This window comes from Brachyistius frenatus, unplaced genomic scaffold (assembly GCF_029030835.1).
Source record: "Brachyistius frenatus isolate BFR_SWC_R1_liver_20210118 unplaced genomic scaffold, ASM2903083v1 Contig_203, whole genome shotgun sequence".
Taxonomy (NCBI): domain Eukaryota; kingdom Metazoa; phylum Chordata; class Actinopteri; family Embiotocidae; genus Brachyistius; species Brachyistius frenatus.
Window position 1 is genome coordinate 83,307 of NW_027210802.1, and position 25,865 is coordinate 109,171.

The window sequence follows — 25,865 nt, forward strand, 5'->3', positions numbered from 1 at the left end:
GTGTGTGTGTGTGTGTGTGTGTGTGTGTGTGTGTGTGTGTGTGTGTGTGTGTGCACACTCACCTTGTTAGGCGCTGTGGCTGAGGACGCTCCCCGAACTTCCTGCAAAGATACAAAGTGAGAAGAAAAACATGATTGGGCCGGTTATCAACCACACACACACACACACACACGGCGCACAAACACGCCCACACGCTGACATGCTGACACGCTGACATGCTGACTGACGCTGACTGACATGCCCTCGACGGCCTCGCAGCTCAAACAGAGAGAGGCCGAAGTGGTTAAAGCAGGAGTCTGAAACAGACGGACGCTAACGTCAACAGCACGTCCTCATTTATCCTCAATAATCCTTCTGCTCAATATTACTGTCGATATTTCAGATACTCAAAGTGCAACAGCAGAAGAAGCTGCAACGCTCTCCACGGCCGAGATCAAGGCCTTCCAAGTGAATGACTACGCGCGCTTATCTTTATTGTGGCGTTTTACAACCTTTAGCTTTAAATAGCTGGCGCCGATGCACAGCTCACTGTTTGACTGACACTAATCATAAAAACGGAGCCGATACAACGATAACAGGCTTCGCGTTTCACGTTCGCCGATCCGACTTGTAAAAATGGAACGAGTGCGTCTGACTTGATGATTTCCTGATTGACGTGCTTCCAGTTCGACGGCACCTGCAGCGTGTTGACGACTCGATTCTTCCGAGAAGTGAGAGGGTGAAATATTCTAAAGGGTACGAGGCGCTGCGCTCATTTCATCACTCGGTTGTTATTTACCAATGAACAGTGGGTGGTGTGAATCTCACTTAACGGGGAGACTGATTGATTTAACTTGCAAGTGATGGTGTGCCAAAATATACAGAGGAAAAAAAAAAAGAAATGAAAATGATAATTAAAAGCAGCTCAGTGAAGTCTCCAACTGAAAGACTGAACAGTACTGACAGCACGCTGATGTAAAATCTAAACTTTAGAGGAAATCAAAGAGCAAATATAATTCAAGAATTCACGAATCGGCTGTTTTGTAAATAAATCTGCAGCCTGCACGCATATTACAAAAAGGAAAACAGTTCAACTTTCCACTGAAGACATTCAAGGGGAAGTTTCACTTCATGTAAATCCCAAAAACTGAGGATGACGGCTCGTTTCACTTTATTCACGCGGTCTTTTCCCCTCGGTTTGATTTTCTGGCTTCACAGGATCACGACGGCATCCGCGTACCTTTCGGCCGCTGCGAAGACTCTGCACTGACTTTAAAATCAAATTCGGACCCGCTGCGAGTCTGATGAGTCAGTAAACGCTGATTGAGTCACACCTGAGAAGTGTTAATCATGGGTTGCGTGTAGCGGGGAAACCGCTGCCATGTACAGAAAAGAAGCCGTAAACTTACAACACACGATGACTGTTTGATGGGACACTTCTGTCTTTTTGTCTGTAAAGCACTGACGTGTTCGGCGTGTTGTAAGCGGTTTAGTCTGCCAACTACGGTTTCAACATTTTAAAATAGAAAACACGGCAAAAATCTGCAAAGATGGAAAAACACAAAAAATAAAATATCTATCAAAATAACTAAAATAAATACCAGCCAGAGGAACAGAAGAGCCACAGCTCTGTATACAAGACAACATGAAGGAAAAGACATTTTAAACTGATCAGCTATTCATTCATTTGCTTTAACAAAAAGCAAATAAGCTCAAATAAAAACTGAACTAAATAAATCAAGTCTCGACAATCTTCTCTCTAAAATGAAAAAGCGCAGTGGAAAGATGACGGGTTGTCTGAACCCCAAACCGCTCCGAGAAAAATGAAGAAAGTAAAAATAAAATACAAAAATCAATAAGAACCTCCTGCCTCTCTTCCTTTCTGCAGACTTCCTTCTCCTGGTTTTAACAGGACACGTGATGGTCATGAACCACACAGCAACACAAACCCCATAATTAGTCTTATTAGTCTCGTGGAGTTCAAACACAGCCTGCGTTTATACCGAGGTCGTATTTCCACCTGCAGATTTTTGCCGTGCCGTCACTTATTGGCACGCTGGGCCGGCTGCAGCCTCCGGCCAGCATCATCCTTCGAGGGAGCACAGAACAAAAGAGAAGCCAGAGCTTTGTAAGGCTGTCTGAGGGCATCACAGGAGTCGCAGGAAGTTACCAAAATATGAGGTCAGATGGAAGCTGTGTGACATCTTTGGAACAAAATTAAGACTGGTAAAAAAGAAAAAGAAAAAAGGAAGCATGTTTTATAATAAAGCTGTAAAATCACACTTCCCTGTTCCTTTCCTATTTACTGAAATGCATCCTCATCAAACAACTATTTTTTTTGGCTAAAATACAGTTTTTGTTTTCTATTTATTGAATTATAATTTAAATTTCGCTCAAAATCAGGAACGACCAAATTAGGGCTGCAGCTACTTTCTAATTAACCATGGTGATATCTTTAAATGTGCTTTTTTTGTATTATTATTTCTAACCAATATCCCATAATTACATAGATTGCGTTCACGCCCCTGTATGAGAACTAAAAGCATCCGATCCAATCACAGTTGAGAAGCCAGGAACGGTAAAAACATATTTATTTCATCATCAAATTAGTTTTTCCCATAAATGTTCTGTCAGACAACTGACCAGCTAATCGCTGCATTTCTAAATAAAATTGTGAGATTCCAAAAGATTCCCACCTTCATCAGGTATTTGATTTATTTATATCATCTAAATGCATCCTACCACCGATTTCTAAAAACTGAGGTAAATGTGTATATTTTCTGCGATTTGTGACTCAAATTCACTCACAGACGACATAATTATTATAAATCCTGACAATGCACCAATTTGAGGTATTTTAAATATGATTCAGATCTTTAGTTTCCATGTAATATCATAGGAGCGCCACTAAAACCACAGTGCATTGTTGTACATCAGCAGCTCTGGTGCTACAGTAACATGAGGAGCAGGTGAGTGTCCAGAGAGGTGGTGGTGGTGATGATGATGATGATGATGATGATGATGATGATGAGTGATTTCAGATGCTCCCCCCGTGTAGGATGTGGTAGCTTTGCATGCATGCTGGTAAGTACGTCAATACGTCTTACATGACATCAATAAACAGAGAAAGTGTGTCGTCTAGACGGTTTGGGAGTTTTAGCACGCAGGCACGGCGTGACATTTAAAAAAAGGCATGATGCCACAAAAAGAGGGACGAAAAAAAATAAAAATGAAGGGAAAGAGGCTAAAGGGGGATAAAGGGCAGGAGGAAGAGAGAGAAACTGAAAGCGTGATTGGTGCCAGAGCCAGAAGGAGGGAACGGAGGTGGAATAATTATAAAGGAGGGCAATCAATAAGGTTCCCACAGTGAAACACTGATGCCTCGACTGCCTAATGGATTCCAGACGGCTCTCGTTGCTCTCTCCTCCTCCTCCTCCTCCTCCTCCCGCTGCTGAAAACCTCACCACAACCACTATAAGCGGGGGAGCGATGGAGGCAGGAGGACTGCGGGGAAAGTGTGGGGTGAGATTAAAAGGCGAGGCAAGAGGAGGAGGAGGAGGAGGAGGAGGAGGAGGATGGTGCATTGTGGAAAGAGGGAGAATGGGATCTACGTAGAGAAAAAAGTGAAGGACTTAGAGGAGGATAGAGGGAGAACAAGGAGGTGAAATATGAGGAGACGAGGAGCAAGAAGCTATTTCTGCACTAAAGAAAAAATATATTTGTCAAAAAGGTGCATTTATGCAATATTTTTTTCACTTTATTAACGGTAAAGATACACATTAGATGAGCGTTTACAATACGCACGCATCAATATTCAACCATATTCCAGCGCTTTGATGGGGTGGATGTGAAGTAGTGCCGTGTAAAAAAGAAAAGATGAGGTGGGTTAAAGAGAGTTCTGTGAAAAACCACCGGCCGCATTTCAATTCACCTCCGCGAACTCCCTTTCAGCGCTCGAGACACAAACACCAACAAGAAAACAAGACCAAGCACAGGAAACCGCAAGATGTAGAGCTGCAGAGGCGAAGGAGAGGAGCGCTGACTGATGCATCTGCACTTTTCTCAGGTAGGCCTGCCAACAACCAAACAAGTTCATCCATGTTCAAGTGGTGTGATTTTCTGACTTTGCTTCTTCTTTTTTTTTTTTTTTTTTTTTTTTAATCAATGAAATAAATGTGGTTGTACTTATTTTTAATTGCCGTGAGTTGCATCATTCGGTTTCAAAATAACTGACAGCCTGCAGGGAAACACGAAAGGAAACCACACGTCAGTCATGAGTTCAGAAAGGACATTATTTATCAACCTGATCGTTAACTCTTGGTAGTTTCTTCATTTGTTTTAGTCCTGTAAATGCGAAAGGTCGGTCATGATCATCGTTTCATCGTCAGTCTGTTGAAAGCTGTGATTGAAGAGCAAAACAACCAAATAAAAGTGCTAGAAACAGAAACAGATGGCATTCGGCTGAACTGCAACTATTCAGCGTTAATGTTGGTGTTAATAACTCCTCCAACTCGCCCCTCTGTGATCTCCGTCTTCATCCGTCTACCCAGAGTTTACGACCACGGATCAGCGCCGAGACGAAGACCACGCAGAAGATATAAAGCGCTAAAGCTCCATCTTTCACCACTTCGGTCCGGTACGATCGGCGCTGCCAGCCGAGTCTCAAATACAAAAAGTCCAGAAATCTTTATACGAGGTTTTGACGTACGCCGTGTTCAGATTCTCCACCTTCACTGATCCAAATGGACCTCGGTCACGACGTTAAGTCCGCTGTACGATGCAGAAATGGGGCAATCTGAATTGTTGCGCAACTGTGTTTCTGCATCTTAAAACCAGTCTGCATCTCCTCAAGCTGCCACACAAATGGTGTCTAATCCTTTTCCTTCGCACCCTCTAAGACGAGCGAAGAGGACTGCTGTCCCTTTTCCTCGTCCTCACCTCCGGTCAGCGATCCCTCCGGATACTCTGATGGTGAAAGACACCGAGGCCAAACGGCAAATCGTGAGAAATGAAGCGACGGGGATACGACTCTCAACAATGAGACGCTGACGGCGGGCGGTGTTAGTCGGGAAGGAAAATCTAACACCCCTCTTATCGGGCGATGTTCTCTCCCAGTGTTCGATGGCCTACTTTGCTCTCCAGCTCCGAGTCACTTTAATTAGTGTCAAGAAAAAGGCAAAAAGAAAACCAAATGGAAATTATTCAACGCTGCGTACACCAGCATTGTGAAACTGTTGAAATGACTGACATTCTGACACTTAACTCATTATTTAAAAAAAGGATACGGGAGGTAAAATATTCACAAGTAAATTAATCTATTTCAACAGCGCTGCTGGAGGAGTTTGTTAAAACTCTCCCACATCTTTCCTGTCATATTAGATTTTTTGATTTTTTTTTTTCAAACCTACGGTCCAAAACAAACACGATACTGGAAAAGAAAATACAAAAATGCCTCCAAATAACACAGAGTTGGCACTGACAAAGCGTGAAGTCCAAACATCTGGGGAGTTCCTCTGCTTTCCACAACGATCAAACATTTTTCTCACACTTTTCTTGTCCTTTCCGCGTCTCGTTATGAACCCTGGATTGGGTATTTTTACAATATCCTATTAGGAACCTGATCGGGCCGTTAAACTGCTAAGCCAACAAGCTGGTGGTGTACTTTGGCACGGTTACTAACGGGTTAGTGTGCCGGGGGCAGCGAGCCGGTACGAGATGGTCCCATTTATAAGTAAGTGGTGGAAGACGATGTGTAGACGTGAGCGCTGTCGTCGCACCTCGAAGGATAAATGTTCATGAGAATGTTTTTAAAGGAAAAGATGAGGCAGGCTTCGACATAAACCAATAAACCGACGGCCCGGGGACAGTAAAGAGTGACGCAAGTTGGTTGGCCGGTAGCGGCCAATCACAGCGTGGAACAAGCTGAAGATGATGTCATCAAAATGCATTGTGATTTGCTGAAATAGACACGGGGAAGACAAGACGGCCACGACAAGAAATGACAGGTCAAAAGCACAGGATGTAAATAAAAATAAACGCAGCTTCGGTGAGTGAAACATGAGGCCGATGCTGTAAATGTAATACCACCGACGACCACTAGGGGTTGGTTCCTAGATAAACTCACTCTTTATTAGTTTTCTGGGTTAAACTTAATGCAGCAGTTAATGTGTTGGATTACAGTATTTTTATTTTTGCTTTATTCTCAAAATAAAACCAAACTAAATATAATGTACAAACTGTCAGTAACAAACAAAATAACCTGATTTTAAACAGCCGCTGTGTGAAGTCAGCATTTCTTTTCTATTTAATTTCACGGACCACGGTGAGCAGAAGCATCTTGCTACGCTTCATCTGTTAGCTTGTGACTGACAGAATGAGGGTCCAAAAAAAAAAAGAAGAAGAAAGAAGAAGAACCACAGAGAGCGTCAGCTGCTGGGTGAAAAGTTTGAGGCCGAGTAGAAAGCTGAAAGTACGACACACTCACTTCTGTCATGTCACCTGCTGGTTTGGCCGAAAGCACTCATTTAATCTGCGGCGCTGAAGTGAGCAACGGCGGCAAAGTTTTGGAGCCTGAGATTTCCGTTCTGATGCAACTCTGCAAACCGAAACTGTCAGCTTCTCCTTTACGGAGATGGATTAGGTTCACCGAACGAATGCTTCTCAGAGCTGCAGCCTGAGAGCGATGGGAAAAGAGACAGACGCTCCTCCACGCCGCCAACAACAATAAAAGGGGCATAATAAAACACTTGTCACGTTATGGGGAAGTACGTGAGTGTTAAAATATTAATACTAAAATCATTCAGGAAATTTGCCGACAGGTATGACCCTTTAACCTACAAACCAATCCAAACATCAGAAATGTTATCCACATGTATATTTTCATCAATATCCCCAATATTGCTAATATCCAGCGATTTATTTATGATTAAATCATTTGACTACCACGCTGTCGGATTTGAAGAACACAAAAATATTCAGAAACTGATACCAGACTGACGCTTTAATTTCTCCCAAGCTGAACACAAGAGCAGGCGGAGGGTGACAGACCATAATTCTGTGGTATCTTATTAAAACCCAACACCTCTAACCAGCAGCTACGACGGAGTGAAACTCAACGCTAAACCTCCCCGCAGGGCTGTTTCACTAAAACACACGCAACCACAAGTCATAGCGAGCATCTCCTCAAAAATTAAATCAAATAAATCTGGACCAGAGACGGCAGACAGCCAGACACAGATCAGTCCGTCATCTCAGTTTAGGGTCGATATCCTCAGATATCAGCATTAATAAACCTCCTCTTTTTTATTTTTTTATAATTTTTTTTCCCAACATTATGTATTTTTGGGGATTTCATATTCAAATAGTCATTAAACTCGCATATGCGACTATTGTGCTTTTGTTATTTCCCCAGTTTTTCCATGTGCCTGGTTGTGATGCGTTGCTCCTTTTGGTGGTAAAACACCTACAAGCTGTCTGCCAGCCGCCATTAAACATCAGGAGAAGAAGAAACCAACGCTGCCACGCTCTGCAGCGGGGCGTTAATACTCGGTTCATACTCTAATAGTATAATGGAATCATATTTTTACATTGAAATGCAAATCCCTTTTTATAAACATACAACTTTGCCAGAAAAATAAAAAGAGATTATATTTAGATGTAAATGTTACACCTCTGCTAGGCGAGAGTCCATTGATTTATACACTTTTATTATATAATCTGTAATCTATGATGAAAACCAGAACTGAAACGAGCAGCTGATTTATTCGATTATGCTAAATTGATGTATTGCCGTCTTGTATTTGCTGGGTTTTTTTTTTTTTTTTTTTTTAAATCTTGCCTTAATATGAAACAGATAACCTTCGGACAGTTTGGTTGATCAAATAAGCAAAATGAACAGTTTTGAAACACATTAATAAAGAAAACATTTAATTGAGAAAATAATCAGCAGACCAGTCAATAATGATAATGAATGTGAGTTGAGGCCCTGAAGAGGACTTTTCTAAATATTAACAACAGAGATGGACAACTCAGGCGGCATCTTGTTTTTAATCAGATCTAATATTTAAAAAAATGCTGTTTTATTTTAAATTATAACAGAATAAGCACCTTAAACTGGCAAGTTTAAAATCAACGTCTGGCTTTTTACAACCCGACTGAACTCCTTCTTCTACAGCGGACAGAAGTTCAGCCGATCTTTACTACAGGAACAAACTAAACGCTCGGATGTCCACGCAAGTTAAAACTACTACAGAAGCACATCTGCACGGCTCTGACGCGTCGGCAAGAGAATAAAATGTACCTCTGGATGGGGAAACGTCCTCGTTCTTTGAGGGGTACCGTGACACACGAGGTATCGGTGACAGAGAGGGCCGGCGGTCGCTATGAATAGAGGGATCGACCACCCACTTCCACACGCTAACACACAAAACACGCTTTTCGCACACGTCAACGCACGCACACGCAACGGGGGGTTGATTGAGAGAGGGTGAACTCAGCCTGCCGTTCATACGGGGGATGTGTTTGACAGCTGTGACTGACAGTCCAAACAGCGCAGAGCGGAAAAAAAACACAAAAAAAACACACAGCAACAGTCGAAGGCTCAGAAGAGACAGAAATACACACCCTGACATGTCCTCAGCGCCGTGTGCCAGACGGGAAAGACGCATGCACGATCGCTAAAAAAAATAAAAACACGCACAAGCACACATCAGCTCTTTGCTCTGTTGCTCAGGCGTGAATCTGAAACGTCTCTGAGAAATCAAAACGGGAGCAAAGTTAGGGTTTTCTCTTCTTCACACAAACTTTTTCACGTGTAAAAGTAAAGCGAGGCCACTTTATATAACACATTTCATACCCACACAAATTCAAAAACACTTCACAGGAAATAAACACGGCAGCTGTTGCAGTAATTCGTGTTAGCAGACATCTTCGAGTGTTTGATTATCAATCAATAAAATTCATAAAAATAATATGCATCCCCTGCTAAAATAGAACTGGATTTTATAGGAGCACTTGCAACCCAACATGCCGGCGTGTTATGGAGCCACACGGCAGCACGTCACACATACCTGACAGGGAGGCGAGAAGCTCTGAGAATAACTCTGCCGGATCACGTGACCACGTTTCCCCCGAAAACCACCGACAAGCAACAGAAACCACGTCCACCCAACACATGCAACATGTTTGGAGGTGAACTTCACACATAACTGCAAAAATCTCTCCTCTCCTCTCAGACACCGAACGAGAACGCAGGAAGAACATTTCTCCCCGCTGACGAGCTACGTTGATGTTTTTGAGGCAAAGTTGACAACAAGGATGCAAAAAAACAAAACCGTGCCACGACTGAGGAGGTCGTGGGGTCGACTATCGGTGGGAGGAAATCCTGAAAGATAATCACTTCATTTCTACTTGAAAACTAACTTCTAAACAGCCGATGTGAAGTTAAATCAGCCCTTTATTAAATCAGATGAACAGTATCAGAAGATGTGAGAGCCGAATACATGAACACAAAAGTTGACCTCGGATCTGCACGAATTTTGTCGGTGATTCATTTTGATTTCAAAACGGTGCAGAAGCGTTTCCTACAACTGTAACACCAGCTGTTGTTTATCTTGAATATTCTTACTGGTGATGCGTCACGAATTTTAATCTCCAAAAATCTATTACTACGTGCGACCTTCGTTCTTCCTTATTTCCTGTTTCTACCGGCACCCGGCTGTAATGCCTTCCTCCTGCCAGAAGGTGGCGGTAAGGCTTGAATGTTCGAAGAAAGATCAAATTGCGCCGAGCGAATTTAAAAAAAAAATGGAGGTTTTGCTTGCTACCAGCTGTAGGAGGGTACGAAACTAAAGGATTCAGACAAAAACTTCTAAATGAACATTAACTAAAAGCATGGTCGTCTTTTCACAAATGTAACGAGATTACAAAACATTAAAAAGATCAGAGCTGGATATAAAATCCACACACAACCCTGAGGAGACGATCACAAACTTGGAGAGTAACATCAAAACATTCAAAGCTCATCTGCTGAAATAAAGTAAATAGTTTTGGCTTCGTGATTGAAACTCGATCTCTGATGCCGCGGGAATGATAAACTGTGACATCTTTGGCCGAGCACTTTCACGTTTTGTCTAGATTTCAGACACACACACACACACACACACACACACACACACACACACACACACACACACACAGATCTATCTTCTGTAGAGCCGGAACTTCCCGGGGGAACGAAACACAACACACAGACGCCAGACTCCCATCATTCATATGCTCGAGGTCGAAGGTGAGGGTGCAGCCTCTGGGGGTCAACCAGCAGGCAGTGTGTTCATGCACCGGTGTGTGTGTGTGTGTGTGTGTGTGTGTGTGTGTGTGTGTGTGTGTGTGTGTGTGTGTGTGTGTGTGTGTGTGTGTGTGTGTGTGTGTGTGTGTGTGTGTGTGTGTGTGTGTGTGTGTGTGTGTGTGTGTGTGTGTGTGTGTGTGTGTGTGTGTGTGTGTGTGTGTGTGTGTGGCCTGATCCAGATTATACTACCACACAACAATGGGTCTGCCCTTAAACCACTTTCTACAATATTGGATTCTCCTAAGCAGATGAGCGAAGCTCCATCTGTCCAGAGGAAACACTTCTCAAACATCATGTAGAATTAAATAATTATCATGGAGCGCTGATTACAAGATGGTCATACAAGATGACTTCTTTATTTTTCTTTTTTTTTTAACAGATATCATCATGACTTTATGATAAGTCAACATATTTTAAGGTACTTTGACTTTAAAATAACACGGATACAAAAAAAGGAGGTGTAAATTTCATCCTCCGCATAATTAAACTGTTTTTTCATGCATCTGTCGCACTTGGACACCAGACGAGTGGGTCAAGAGCAGTCTGACGTAGGCCCTGTGTGAACAGCATCAACCAGCGGTGAAGAGGGAGGAGGAGGAGGGAGGGAGGAGGGATTAGGCCTTTAAAAAGGTGTCTGGTTTCCCTGCCTGAGGGCTGATAGCAGATATCACGACTCCTCGGAGTGGCTGCACACCTCATTATCAACGGCGCTCTCCGCTCACGGCGTCCACCGGTCTCTGTAGCCGTGGGCCGTCTGGGTGACATCAAATATACCAAAACCCTGATCCAAACCGTCGCCGGGAAAACAAGGTGCTCAGCAGGAGTTACCAGAGAATAAATACTTCCTTTCATCGTCTACAACTTCACCGTCACGAGTTTACGCTCCAAAATAACGCAGCTAAAAATCAAAAAGGGGCTCCTGATGAAATACAACTAGAAACGTAAGCAGTATGTTTAGAAACAGCAAATAACCATTTGGTGTTTTTTTTTTTGTAGTTACGTGATCCCTCGTGATTGACAGCAGCTTTGTATGCAAAAGTGAAAATGAAACGACAAAGTTTAAGAGCTTTTCTCCGTGTCTGCCGGCTCCACTAATTCCTGACAGTCAACACCAGATGATTTTCAAATATAAGCAGATATAACGAGCGATTTCTAATATTATTGTGGTAAGAAGACGCCCACCAGACGACGAACGGTTAAAACAAATTCAGAGTAGCGACGTCAGATCTCAGAAACCTGCGTGACTTCAGAGCAAAACAAACATGGAGGCGGACCGGCGCCGTCAGCTGTTTGCACTTAAGTGTACTATCATGGAAACAAAATAAGGGGAGTGAAAGTGGATGAAGTCACAGCGGAGAAGTCTGAATTTTTTCCCTTTTGAAGCATTAACTGTTAGGCAAGTTGAAAATTGTGTTTTGTCTCAAACAGGGTTTGTAGTGCGAGCTACCGCTACAAGCTAATGCTAATCACACATTTTTTTGGGGGGAGGAGACGCATCAGGCTCCAGATTGGCCAAATTATCCTCGACTGCTTTTACTTTACTTTGTTCCCCATTTTTCATAATGGTCAGTGGAAAAAGTTAAAAAAAAAAAGAAAAAAAAAGAAGAGAAACAAGCGCCACAAAAAGGAGAACAACACGAGGATCAACAGCAGTTTTATAAATAGATTCAGTGCGTGATCTGTCAACACTTTCACTGTCTGTGTTAGCGGGACGGCCGTGTCCCTCCAATCTACATGGCCGTTCCTTCAACACATTTTACTTTTTTTTTAATTCAAAATGTGCGATCATCTTCCATCATGTTTGCAGACCGATTGAAGTTTCTTCAGGCGACATCCCTGGTGAAGAATTATTAAAAGGAAGGTGTTGTAAACATTTTTCAATGAAGTCTGAAGAGACTTTTTTTTTTTCTTGTTTGTTTTCATAAACAAACACCTGCAGCAGTCTAGCAGGTCGCGCATTCATCCCGCGAAGTGCGCGACGGGTTCGTCCTCACCGTGTGAAGCCAGGACGAGACTGACAACCAGGTTTTGTGCAGCTGACATAAAACTGACACCTGCTGATGAGAAACACTGACATTTGCCAGACACAATAAGTACGGCAAAAAAAATTATGCGCTGGAAGTTTCCAGATGAATTAAAAGGGCTCGTAAAAAGAGTTTTGGGAGTTCAAACATGGCCCGAGGCCTCACCTGGGTGAACCCGAGCCAAGAGTCAGCGCCGTGACAGACAGGAGGAGGCCGAGGTGGAGACAACGCTCGCCTTGTTACCTGCAGGTGACGTGTTCTCAAAACTTCAAGACCTGACGGAGAGAAATGGGTGGAAATAACAAGTCTCACCAAGCAAGTGAATGCTATGCTGTACGCGCGCGCGCGCGTGTGTGTGTGTGTGTGTGTGTGTGTGTGTGTGTGTGTGTGTGTGTGTGTGTGTGTGTGTGTGTGTGTGTGTGTGTGTGTGTGTGTGTGTGCGCTCAATTGAAGTGAGAGAAATTAGGAAATTCAAGCCCGACACACACACACACACACACACACACACACACACACACACACACACACACACACACACACACACACACACACACACACACACACACACACACACACACACACATAACATAAACATCAGCCTTTTCCCGCTAATACACACTCACTTCCTCAGCAGCACAGTGCTGTCATGCGTGTGGCCCACAGCACGGCTATTACGCACACATCTTTCAAGCACATATTTAATCATTGAGGGGGAAAAAAAAAAAAAAAAACACAACATAACTGTTGGGGGAGAGGGGGGGGGGGGGCCAAGAAGGACAATGAGAAAGGACGTAAATGGAGAAAGTTCCCCAGACGGGCGACCGAGACAACAGAGAGACGTGGCCGGAGTCGGAGGCTCGCTGCCGGGTTTGGCACCGCTGCACGGCATGTGCCAAAGCGCATGCCAACAACTGCTAGCAGCCAGCGAGTAGCAGGGTTGGGTGGGTGGGGAGGGAGATGGAGGGGGAGGGGAGGGAGATGGAGGGGGAGGGGGAGGTGGTGGAGATGGAGGGGGAGGGGGGATGGAGGGGGAGGTGGTGGAGATGGAGGGGGGTCAGAGTCACAACAAATAATGTCACCATCTTTAATTTTAGTAAAATCACCAAAGAACATATAAAAGAACAGAGAAAGATGAGTTAAGATATTTATATTTTTACCTTCATTAGACAGTAAAAAGGACACAAAACATCAGCTGCAAGTTTTTTTCATGAAAACATGAAAATATCATTTATTTGCTTTGAAAAACAAATTAATTTGAAGGTCAAAATTCTCTCTAACTTCCGTCATCTGTGACAAAATATTGGACTTTTTTTTTTTTTTTTTTTACATGCTCACTGTACTTCAGCTTAGTTTGCTCCTCCGTGTGATGTCATGTTCAAATGTCCCCGGTTGCGAGGTGGCAAAACCGCCGACCGAAGACCAGCCAAGTGTCACTCCGTCGAAGGACGTCGTGATAAGAATCACAAAAAGCTCCGAAAATGATGTTTTACGAGGAATAAAACATAAAATAAAAAAAAGAGGGGGTTTCATGTGCGTGGGATGAGATACGAGCAGAGAGAGTTAACTGACTGCTGATGAGCTGTCGACCCTCAAGGCTGACTGGCTGCAGATGGCAGAGGTCTGGTAGCCGCCCTGAGACGCCCCGCTGGGGGGCAGAACCAAGGGCAGGGCTCGGTGTGTGTGTGTGTGTGTGTGTGTGTGTGTGTGTGTGTGTGTGTGTGTGTGTGTGTGTGTGTGTGTGTGTGTGTGTGTGTAGAGTTGGGTGGGTCGCATCAGTGTGCACTTGCAAGTGGCTGCGTACATACACACACATGGCACCAGCTCCATCTGTCTTTGACATGGGAGAGCTTAATAACAGAGGCAGAAAAACCAAAAAATAGGGCCTCCTCGTTCTGTGTGTCTCTCTCTCTCTCTCTCTCTCTCCGCTTTCCTTCCCTCCATCTCTCTCCTCCTCCTCCTCCTCCTTCTTCTTCTTCTTCTTCTTCTTGACCACACTCTCCAACATCAATGCTCCATATGGAGGCTCTCTGGACAGCCATTTTTTTTTTTTTTTTTATAAACTCTTCTCGGCCTGGCACACAATCAATAGGACATCTAGACGTACACTTACTCGCACACCAACTGTACACTTTTAACGAGTGTAATCTGGCGCAGAGGCTGGAACATACTGAGCGAGTACATACTCCATTACTTGCGCGCACATATAATACGTCCCCAAAAACAAAGTAATGAAATTTCCAGCGTGTGCCGGTTCGAGCCAAACTTGGACTCACATTTTTTACACACACACACACACACACACACACACACACACACACACACACACACACACACACACACACACACACACACACACACACACACACACACTCACACACTCCCTCAATGCTTGTTCTATCTTTAATGAAGTCTCCTTTGTGAATCCCGCAGCTCCTCTATACTGCCTGCCACCTGCGTCCATTCAGTCCTCAGATAACAGGCGTCCTAAATAGACGCTGATCAGTCGCCACCCAAAACCGATCAGTCTCAGATTCTATATCGTGCGATAGTTAAAAAAAAAAAAAAAAAAAACGGATCACGAGAAGTATCGCTAACAGCTTTGGGTGGAGAAGACAGCAGATTTAGAGAAGGTGCATATCCAGGTGCTCAGCAAAAAAATAAAAATGATTTCCATCTTCACATCCTGGTTTTATTTTAGTATTTGGTAAAAGTTCAATATTGTGTAGAAACAAACAAAGTCTCTCCAGTAAGAGTGTGATCATTTCAAACACGATTTTTACCATCCAATCTCATTACGGCGTGTCGGCAAACAAATAATAAAAGTGAGTTTGTATTGGACTGCGCGTGTATATAATCAGACCACGATCCAACCACAATAGCGTTTAGTTCGGGATCGAATAAAAAGTACCTGGAAGGACAGAAATCTGAGTCCCAGACGTCTCGCTCGTAGCAGCAACGTAACAAGATGGAAGTGAAGCAGCATTGAGTTTTATAGGATGTATACACAGCCAGAACCACAACAAAAAAACACAAGACAGAATTGCAAAAACACACCGCAGCAACGTGATCACGCACAAAATTAGACATTCATGAGCAAACCGCTGCCCACAAGTGACAAGTGTGACTATAACCGTAGACGCACACGAGGTCGGGGTCGAGGGGGTGAGACGGGTCGAGCGCTCGGGGTGAACTGTCACGACGAGAGACGAGAGAGGAGGCGAAGGGAGCCTTGAACCCTGAGTGAACCTCCCTTTTCCCTGCTCCCCCCTTTCTCACTCTCTGCTGAGCTGATGACTCACTGCTGGAGCAAGAGGGAACCCGGAGGAGGGGTGGTGGTGGTGGTGGTGGGGGCTATGAGAGGAGTCCAGGTCAACCACAGCAACTACTAGTGTTAGCTGGAGCTCTGATGCAGAGCAGCTCTGGGTGAGGGAGCAGGTAGTGGATCTGACAGAGGAGGTGTTAACCACACGGGCTGCTGCTGCATGTCTGCTGCTGCTGCTGCATGTCTGCTGCATGCTGCTGCATGTCTGCTGCATGCTGCTGCATGTCTGCTGCTGCTGTTGCATGTCTGCTGCTGCATGTCTGCTGCATGTCTGCTGCTGCCGGGAGGATTAAACTCCAGGCTGTTAGCAGAAGTGCAACTTAAAAAAAACACCGCAGGCCACAAGTCGAGTGTCACCTGTCACTCACCTCCCACACCCTCACACCCCAACCCCCACCCATCCGGTGGCTCCGTCACTTTTATTTGCATTGCTGCTTGATGCTAGAAGGTAACAAGGAAACCGGTTCGTGCTCAAAGCCACTTTTCTGTTTTCAAAATCTCCGCCTGGATTTAAAGCAGAAATATTTTTGGTTGACAGTAAATAAACTGTCAACTGGTTAATTCATTACTTGCCTGCAACAATTATAAATAAAGTTCGACCTTGGGAAACTACGTCAGAATATTCCTCACTGTTTGTTTACAGTACGTAGAAAAATAACAATCAACTATTCTAGGAAATAAGAGTCATTTTTAAGGAAAATAATTATTGCTTGGAGCCCTCGCCTGACTCGTATGATACCTGCGTCTGATGCACTTAACTCAGTGAAAGAAAAAAGGCGAAGTCTTGAATTTATTCAAAGAAAAGGTGTTCGGGGTCAAAGTGGGAACGTGAGAGGAGCCATTCTCCTGAATACAGGTGAGTTTACCGTGATGTTAAAGCTGGTATAACATCACAGGTATTAGTTGTTTAGTCTATAAGTTAGACACCAGCCATTTGTCAGGTCCGACCAATAGCGTCAAACCCAAAGACTTCCTGTTGGTAACGAGTAAACAGTCGCCGTTTCCAGCTGAAAACAAGTTTTATTTCCATTATGTACAAAGCGTTTAGTTTATAAAATGTCGGAAACAACGAAAAATAACACAATTGCGTCAAACTATTTAAGTCGCTGTGAAGTGCAACAAAGAAAAGGAGCTAAATCTCACATTTGACTACCGTTTCCCAATTTTTGCTTGAAAAATAATAATAATAATAATAATAATAATAATAACAATAGTTAATCTTCCGAATACAAAATAGTTGGCGAAAACATTTTATTCTACGGTTAAATAATTCATCATCGCAGCTCTGGAAGTCGTTCTGCTTGTAAACCTATTGAAATAGCTGTCATTGCTTTGGCTCAAGCAAACCAAACCTCCCTCGTGTTTACATTGCTTGTCTTTAAAAAAAAAAAATAAATACAAAAATAAAAAACATTTTAAAAATGGGCCCGTCTCAAAATTTGAGCGCAATTTCTGGGCATTTATCAACTCAATTTAGCAAACTAACCGCCGGCTTGCCCTGCCCTCGCCTCGAAACCACCGGAGGACCGACGAGCTGCAACGGGAGAAAAAATAGAATTCCTGGCAGAGCCGGAGAGAAGAAGGAGAGTGAGACATGACCTTTAGCTCACATGCTCTGAGATGATCCTCAGCAAACCAAACCAAATGCAGAGACCGCAGCACGCTTGTGTGTGTGTGTGTGTGTGTGTGTGTGTGTGTGTGTGTGTGTGTGTGTGTGTGTGTGTGTGTGTGTGTGTGTGTGTGCGTGCGTGCGTGCGTGCGTGCAACGACTTGGTCAACTGAAGACAGCCGTCTGGTTTCAGGCTTGTTGTCGTGATGGGGAAGGGGAATGTTGTTCCTGCTACTTGTTCCTCTTCAAAACATGCTGCCTTTTCCAAAATAAGGCAACTCTGTCATTAACCAGATTGTTTCCTGACTGCGTGCACCGGTTTGCTACGAAACACAAGAAATATGTGAACTTTTTGTGCAATTCTTCGAATATAATAACACAACGCACAATGAACACTAGCTGGCTGCTGGTAAATGAAAGCAAAGCCTGGTTCATTTGTCGAGCAGACACTTTGGCGAGTTGGGGTTGAGGTTTGGAATAGTTGAGGTCAAATCCTAATAAATTCAGAAGGGTGATAAAAAGAGAAACGCTGCTGGTGACTTTTTATTTTTTAGGATAAGCCAGTGGATATATAAAAAACCCAACTAAAAAAAAAATCAAGTTAGTTTCCTTCCATGAGCTCATGTGAAACCTCACATACATTCTTCAGCAGTGCTTCCAAAATCATGGTAACGGTGGAGAACACCAAACTGCAGCCCGCAAGTGCAAGATGATCAACCACAACATGAACAACGCTCTCTTCAAGGAGGGAGGGGAGAAGAGAAGAAAAAAAAAAGCATTGTTTCCTAAACCACAATCAATAGACCGTTCCACAATACGACACACATGTCCATTACTTCATTGTGATTCCAAGCAAAGGCCAAAACCTCCTGACGTCAACGGCCACAGGAATGCCACCAGGCGGATTCTTCAGCAGAACTCTCCAGCAGCCTTCTTAAACAACCAGACAATGCAAAGAAACATTTGGAGATAACAGTTTTCCTTTCCTGGAATCCCAAACCCCTTTTTCTCTCTTTGTTCTTCTCCTTCAATATTTTCCTGACACTTGATAACTCTTTTTTAAATTTTTTTTGTGCCCGTCTTGCTCTTTGGAGGGTGAAGGGTGGTGGTGGAGGTGGTGGTGGTGGTGGTGGTGGGAGGGGGTGCAGACTGCTCGTCTCCCCAGGGCGGCCATCGCTCGCCTGGGCAAGTGCCAGCAGTGGTCTCCCTTGATGCTAACTTGCAGAAACGCGCTGCTGATACGCGACATTTGGGTCTAAAAACAGCGCAAATACCAGAATAATGACATGCAATGCTGCGTTTTGAGTACGCTGTTGCAAAAATAAAACAAATAGGAGGAAATACTGCACCAAAATAACCTTGATTACTTGCGTAGCCGGACAAATGTTCAATAGAATCCCAGCAAACACCAGTAGCCTTAATGCTATTCATTGATCAAGCAAAATCAATGAGACTGTTGTGAAATGTCAATTCAGAGCCTTGCGAGGATCGATCAGCACCGGACACCACGTTTTGGTTTTTTTTGGTTTGTGTTTTTATCTGAGTTGTGATCTTTTCACCCAAAGAGATACTGCAGATGTTATACGACGCCACTAACAACCCCGGGGCTGCAATAACATTTGTTTGTGGAGGGTTTTTACTACACCGCTCGCCGCTCCCTTCTTATCTGACACAGCGAGAGCGGCAGTTGCTTCCAGCTGTGGGAGGTGGCGTCGTTAAGGGGCGTCGTTAGGGGGCTTTCCCAACCCGGGGGATCCTGTGTATACGTGCAACCTTCCTCTGAATGAGAAGAGGCCCGGCGTGGTTCGACGACAGCGGGACGCCTCGACGACGCTTCGGAGTCAGTTTGTCTACCCGGAGCTTCTCCGGTGAATCCTGAAACGGTGTACCGGCGGCTCGGCGTGACTTTCCCAGTTCAAACACAAACACAGCCACGCTCTTCACAAAAAGCATCACGGTGCTCGGTCTCGTGTTTCCTCCTCTCAGTGTCAGCTGCTCCGTCACAGGAAGTAGGTAAGAGTTTGCTCACTGAAGTGCAGTGAAAGCAAACAGGAGTCAGACGTGGGGGAGGAAGGGGGGAGGGGGAGAGGGTCAGCTCATGTTTTTCTGAATGAAACATCCTGAATGTGGAGGGGACGACGGGGGGGGGGGGGGGCGCAAAAAACCTGCTGACACAGTAGAAACTAACCATCCCCCCTTCGCCGAAGCCGCGATGACTCCAAACAGCAGAAAGGAGGCCGAGGAAGCGAAGAGGTGCGACCGGCCGTCGCATCCACGTCGAGGCGCTTTGCCTAGTCTTAGCTCAGCGGTGCCGGCCGACGCCAACGACAACAAACACCGAAGAAGACTTGGGCCTCTGTCAAACATGACGCCAGGGCCGTTTTCAAAACCACACTCGGCTTTTAGATTTACATCAGAAATGCTCCGTCTCGTCGTCCTCGCAGCAAACAGCAGGAAGAAGTTTTTGGGTTTTTGGACAAGCCGGAGACAAAAAAAAAACCCGATGAGCTCAGAGTGATGCTGCATTCCAGGCCTTGCACAAGTAAATAAATACCCCCCACCCCCCTCCTCCACCACCACCTCCTCCACCACCCGCTTGTTGTGGTTTTTGCAGGAGAAATCCAACCCTGTTATCAGGCCTTTCTCCTTCCTTCAACTTTGCACCTTACGTGAAGAAAAGGTCACGAAAAAGCATTCGCAGTAAAGAAAGTGGCGTAAAAGTGCCGTCGCTGTGCCGAGTCGGTATATCTGGTTTGAGCACACTTGAGCAGGTGGCCGGAGACCAAGAATGAGGAGCGCCAAGTTGGCGGCGGGCCAAAAGAAATTACGCAAAAATGAGCATTTCTATCCCCCTCGGGTGTCTTCTGCGGTCACCCCCCCCCCTCCCCTGTCCTCCTGCTCGAGACACACACAAGACACAAACAGCCTGAACGGGAAACAAGAGAAGGAGGAGACTCTGAGTCAAGCAGGGCGTGTTGGTGCTTTTTAAAGAGGCCTCATCGTCACACGAGCAAACAAGTTGAATCTGAACCCTGAATGAAACTACAGGCTTCGGGGTGGGTGGGTGAGGGGGAGGGGGAAGGGGGAGGCATATTTCAATCATGTGAAGTAATGGATATGTATGAACTCCCAAAACAATAGGCTACTGTAGGCACGACAATAAATTCCCCCCAAAGATGTCTGGCAGTGGCACATTTGCTTTGGCGCCCCCCCCCTCCCACACACACACACACACACACACACACACACACACACACACACACACACACACACACACACACACACACACCACCTCCCTCCCTCCCACCTCCCCCCGCATGCCACACACACACTTTGAAGATTTTCACAGCTCCGGGTGGATAGAAGGCTTTGGAGGCTGCAGGATCCTGAGGTGACACAGATCAGGTGGCTTGTATCATCTCCATCATTAACCTATCCAGCTAAGGTAGTGTGTGTGTGTGTGTGTGTGTGTGTGTGTGTGTGTGTGTGTGTGTGTGTGTGTGTGTGTGTGTGTGTGTGCTGCTGCTGCTTTGAGGTGGGGGTGGTGGTGGTGGTGGTGGTGGTGGGGAGGGGAGCTGGGGTGGGGTAGCTCGGCATGTCTTTTAACTCTAGCCCGAGCCTTTGCCACCATAAAGGTCAGCGCTTCGACATCTGCTGCTCTCTCTGAATCTCTCCTTTTATAAAAGGAAGCAGGGAAGAGGAGAGGACCCTGGGGAACGGACGCACACACACGTGTGCACGCGCGCACACACACACACACACACACACACACACACACACACACACACACACACACACACGATCAGATCAAAGCAGCCTCGGAGCTCAAACCACACGCTCACGCTAACAAATACAAGAACACAAGTTTTAGCGTCTCAAAGAACGGCTCAGCGGTGTCGCTGCACCGGCTCAGAGACGCTCGGCTTCTGGCCTCGGAGACTCCAACCGTTCTTCTTTTTTTGGTTTTGGCAGGGGGACAGAGAGGGTGGGGTTGGGGGAGTGGGAGGGGGGACTAAATGGTATCCCGTCCCCCGCGGGCACGGCAAAGGCAGAGCAGTGTTGAAATAAGTGATTCATGCATTTTATCATCCCAGGTGAACAGTGCTCCTCTTTCAGATATCACAATCAGCTCCTCTAGCAAAGAAAGGAGGGGGGGGTTTACAAAATCAACATGTTTCATATCTTTTTTTAATATAATAGTATATTAACAAAGTATTATATAAAAGTAGTGTATGTTTGGGTTTAAAGAATATTCCCGTGTGAATGACATGCTGCAAGGAAACCAAACAGATCGTTTTATTACCGATAATTAAATCAACTGTAACTGATATTAATTCAAGCTAAACTCTGCTATACCACCTTTCCTGCTGACAGAGAGTGTGTGTGTGTGTGTGTGTGTGTGTGTGTGTGTGTGTGTGTGTGTGTGTGTGTGTGTGTGTGTGTGTGTGTGTGTGTGTGTGTGTGTGTGTGTGTTTTACAGGGTTGGGCAGCATAGACAACAATTAAATACCACGATATTACAATATTGTAGGGGTGACTATTGGTGCTCGCGCAAACAAATTTACATTTGGATAAATAATCACCAGTAATGTGGATATAATGACGAGGTTAGTAAACACAAACAGCGGCACAGCTAAACAAGTCTGGCAAGTTCACAAAATGACATGAATTTACTGTAATGCGGCCGTAACAACCCAGAAAAAACAACATTAATGGCGACATTACAACATGCAAGAAGATATCTCGTGTCATATCACGTTACGATGTAATATCGACACAAACGCTGGTGGTTTGAAACCTGAAATATGGATTTTGTGTGGTGTATCATAGCTGTCTTGTGTTTCTATAGTTCATGCTACAAAAGCTGGGAGGTGACAGAATGAATGGAAAAAGCTCTGCATTAAAAACACTGCTTCATAAAACGCCAAAAATTAAATGCCAGATTAATTTAGTAACCGCAATCGTTCACACGCAGCATGAAACGCAGTCAGGGTGATGTCCGGACACAAACCGAGATCACCTTCTTGACTAAACACTTTCCAGTGAATAAACCAAATAAAAAATAAAAAACAACGTTTGAAATAAAAACACATATTATGACAGCATGAGATAATAAAATGAAACAATTCCAGCTTTAAAAGGAGGACGGTGAAGAGAGAGGACAGACAGAAACCTTCAACTGCAATACGGGAGAACCGCCGTGACACCATTAAGAAGCCTGTGGTGGTGACGGAGCCCCTCCCTGTGTAAAGCCAGAACCATTCACAGCAGTATGGTGGGGAGGTGGGGTGGAGGGGGGGGGGGGCAGCGTTTAGGCTCTCCGATGCCTCCGACCGTTACTGTGAATGAGGTCTGCCACCAGCTGAAAAAGACCCTTATGGCACTTTAATTTTCTGTTAACCCCCCCCCTCCACCCACCCACTCCCCTTCCCCTCCCCTCCCCACAGAAAAACACACACACACACACACGAATCTGGAGATATCATCTGGACAGGTGGCCAGCCACCCAGACCTGACCCGCCTGCCCTCTCGCTCCCCCCACCACCACCACCACCACCACCACCACCCCAACTGAAATCAGTTCAGGTCTGCTGGAAAGCCCCAAATGAACATGCACAGCAAAACCACCCCTCCTCAATCCACACACACACACAGATACACACACACACACACACGCACACACACACACACACACACACACACACGCACACACACACACACACACACACACACACACACAGATACACACACACACACACCTCCAGCGAGCCCTGCAAATGTCTGTCACCCACTGAGCTGTCTGTGGGGATTACTGCCTCCACAGAGGGGAAAAAAAAAAAACGGGAAAAAGGCTTTTCTTTCTTTCTTTCTTTTCTTTTTTTTGCATCTATCTAATATGAAAACACATAATTTTAACCAGGTTTGCAGAAAAGTAATTTAAACTACTACAAGCTATTAATGTTGGATAACATCGTGACACTGCTGATAAATAACGAGAACCAGTCTGATGGAAAACTAAAATATAACCTCCACTTTCTCTTCCAAGTATTACAAAAAAAAAAAAAAAGTGTAATGAACTCTCTTTAAAAAGAAAGATCTCTTAATTTAAAATATGAAACCACTGAATGTGACTCAGACGTGGAGTGTTTTGTTGTTTCTGTGAAGGAGCTGGTTGTCTAATATTGGAGCTCAGAGGAGCTCAGAGGAGCTCAGAGGAGAACCTGGAGCACTACGTGGTGGATCTCCTTCCAGCGGTGATGGGGTTAAGGACACATGGCCCGGGTGCTGATCGGAGGGTTTTGTCCTTACGTGCACTCCGACGATGGCATTTTCACGGAGATATAAACATCTGTTTGTGAACCAGAAATTAGGGTTTTATTTATTTTATTTTATTTTTTTTAAAAAGGAGCTCAAAGACTCTTAAAAAGTACACCGCTATTCACTGTGCGAGCTCGGGATATTTACAGCCATGTGTACAGATAGAAACTACAAGACGTGATCAAATCAAATCAGATCATTAAAAACGGTGTAAACATGTGTAAACATGTCGCTCACGGAGCCGCAGCGTGTTAAAGTGTGTAGCTGACGTCCATTATCGGACAGCTAGCTGTCGGGATCCATAAACGTGCTGCCCCGGCTAACTGCTGAGCACGTTGTTGTTTTTAACGACGCAGAGCGGACGGTTTATTAGTTATTATTTATTACGTGTTAACTGTTTGTTGTTTTTGTTTACAGATTTAAAAAAAAAAAAAAACACACAACATGTCTACTGGTTTGTGTGTAGCTCGCTAGCTTAAACCCGAGCTAACAAGCTCAACCGTTTGTCTGGGAGGAGGAGGGGGGGGGAGAAGGAGGGAAGGGAGGGAGGAGGTGGAGGGAGGTGGAGGAGGAGGAGGAGGGGGGGACCACCGGGGGTGAAGTCTCGCTTTAGCGGGGGAGCTAGCTCACCAAACACCGCAGCAACAGTCAGCTCGGGCGAGTAACGTTCACGAAGAAAAACACACGCACACACTAACACACGCACGCACACACACACACACACACACGCACATACATTAACACACGCACACACACACACACACACGTTAACACGCACGCACACACACACCGAGACAAAGACGCTCCTCAACTTGTCGGACTGAACTCCGCGCCCCGCCGCGGAGACCCGAGCCCGGTCACGGAAAGCGGGTTTTCGCGGCGGTAACTTGCGGTTCTCTCCCCCCGACTCTCCCCCCGACTCTCCCCCACCGTCAGACCCCGAATCTCAGACTCACCCTGTCACAACAGGCGCCATCTTCCACAAACTCTCACCAAAACTCCAGTACTCGCGATATCCGTGTTTTCTCCGGTCGCGTCCCTTCTTCCCCACCGAGCCCGAACAATCCGCCGAGACAACAGAAGCAGACTGGAGGAGCAGGGACGAGGGAGACGGAGGAGGAGGTGGTGAGGAGAGAGAGAGAGAGAGAGAGAGAGAGAGGAGGAGGAGGAGGGAGAGAAAGGGGGAGGCGGCGGGTAACGGAGGGAGGGAGGGAGGGAGGGAGGGAGAGCGAAAAGGGCAGACGCCACAACAACAGGCGTGGGAAACTTCCAACATCGCGCGAGACTTGGAAAACTCTCACAATAGGCGAGCATAGAGGGAGCGTCCCGTATCGCGAGATGTGCGTGAAGTCGAGTAGTTGTTTATCTTGTGGCGCTGGAATACTATTCCCACGTGTTTACCGGGTAATAAATTACAGCACCGATTAGTTGAGGAGGGAGGAGAGAGGGAGGGGGGAGGTTGTTTTTTTCTTCCCAGGCTCACACGTATTTAAGTTGTATGCATCCTGTCTACTGCAGTTTTCAGCAGCTAAAATATGACTCATATAGAAAAATATTCCCCCAATAAACAAACACTAAACAAGCATGAGAGGGGATGATCCTACAAAGACATGCTGACTTTTAGATAAGAGTAGGAATTAATGGTTCCTCCTAAACTCCTAAAATTTACAATTCCCTGGGGTAACGTCGCAGCTCCCCGTTTCAAATGTCTAAACAATGGTGTGAATGGAGCATACAGGGCAGATTAGTGCTTTGCCATCACATTGGGGAAGTCCCATGACCTCCCTCCACTTCGAACCTCAGTCAAAAGTACAAGTGATGCTATTATTTAGGACGATCTCGCTTGGAAATGTGGCTTTTTATTAGGCTTGCCGAGTGAGTGCCTCGGTGTTATATCATTACAGGTCAGGATATTCTTGTTTATCTGGGAGGGGCCCGGAAAAGCCGTAAACCTTCATCCCCTTTTGTGTGTCGCTGTCTCGGCAGCCTTAATTTAAATCTGTTTGGCATCTTTGTTCACCCAACAAGTGACTTCTGGTTGTTTTTTTTCCCCAACTTCAAGGACAAAAATAAAATAAAAAATGAAGGCTTCTGAGACCGCACCGATCAGTCAGTGCTTTCATTTGTTAGATGTTGTGTGATGTGCCCGTGGCAGTGTCGTATGGAAAAAGTGTCTGAATGAACAACAACCAAAACAGACAAACACAACAGGAACAGCTGGCAGAAAAGTCCCTTCTTTTTATTTTTCAAGAAATAGTTGAGCATGTT

At 45.2% G+C, this 25,865-nt stretch overlaps 1 protein-coding gene across 2 annotated transcripts in view; it reads right to left on the reverse strand.

Annotated features, from left to right (window-relative positions):
- Positions 1–24,717, reverse strand: part of rbpjb (recombination signal binding protein for immunoglobulin kappa J region b) — a 41,726-nt gene extending 17,009 nt beyond the window's left edge. Inside the window, exons 1-2 of one of the 2 annotated variants that reach the window (XM_069719008.1) lie at positions 24,554–24,717; positions 63–101 (exon numbers count right to left, since the gene is read on the reverse strand). In XM_069719008.1, coding sequence (XP_069575109.1) covers positions 63–101; positions 24,554–24,573 — 59 coding nt within the window. In that variant the 5' untranslated portion in view covers positions 24,574–24,717. Of the gene's footprint in view, positions 1–62; positions 102–23,417; positions 23,491–24,553 lie in introns of those variants that run through there. The other variant, XM_069719009.1, reaches the window with a different exon arrangement.
- Positions 24,718–25,865: the final 1,148 nt, after the last annotated feature.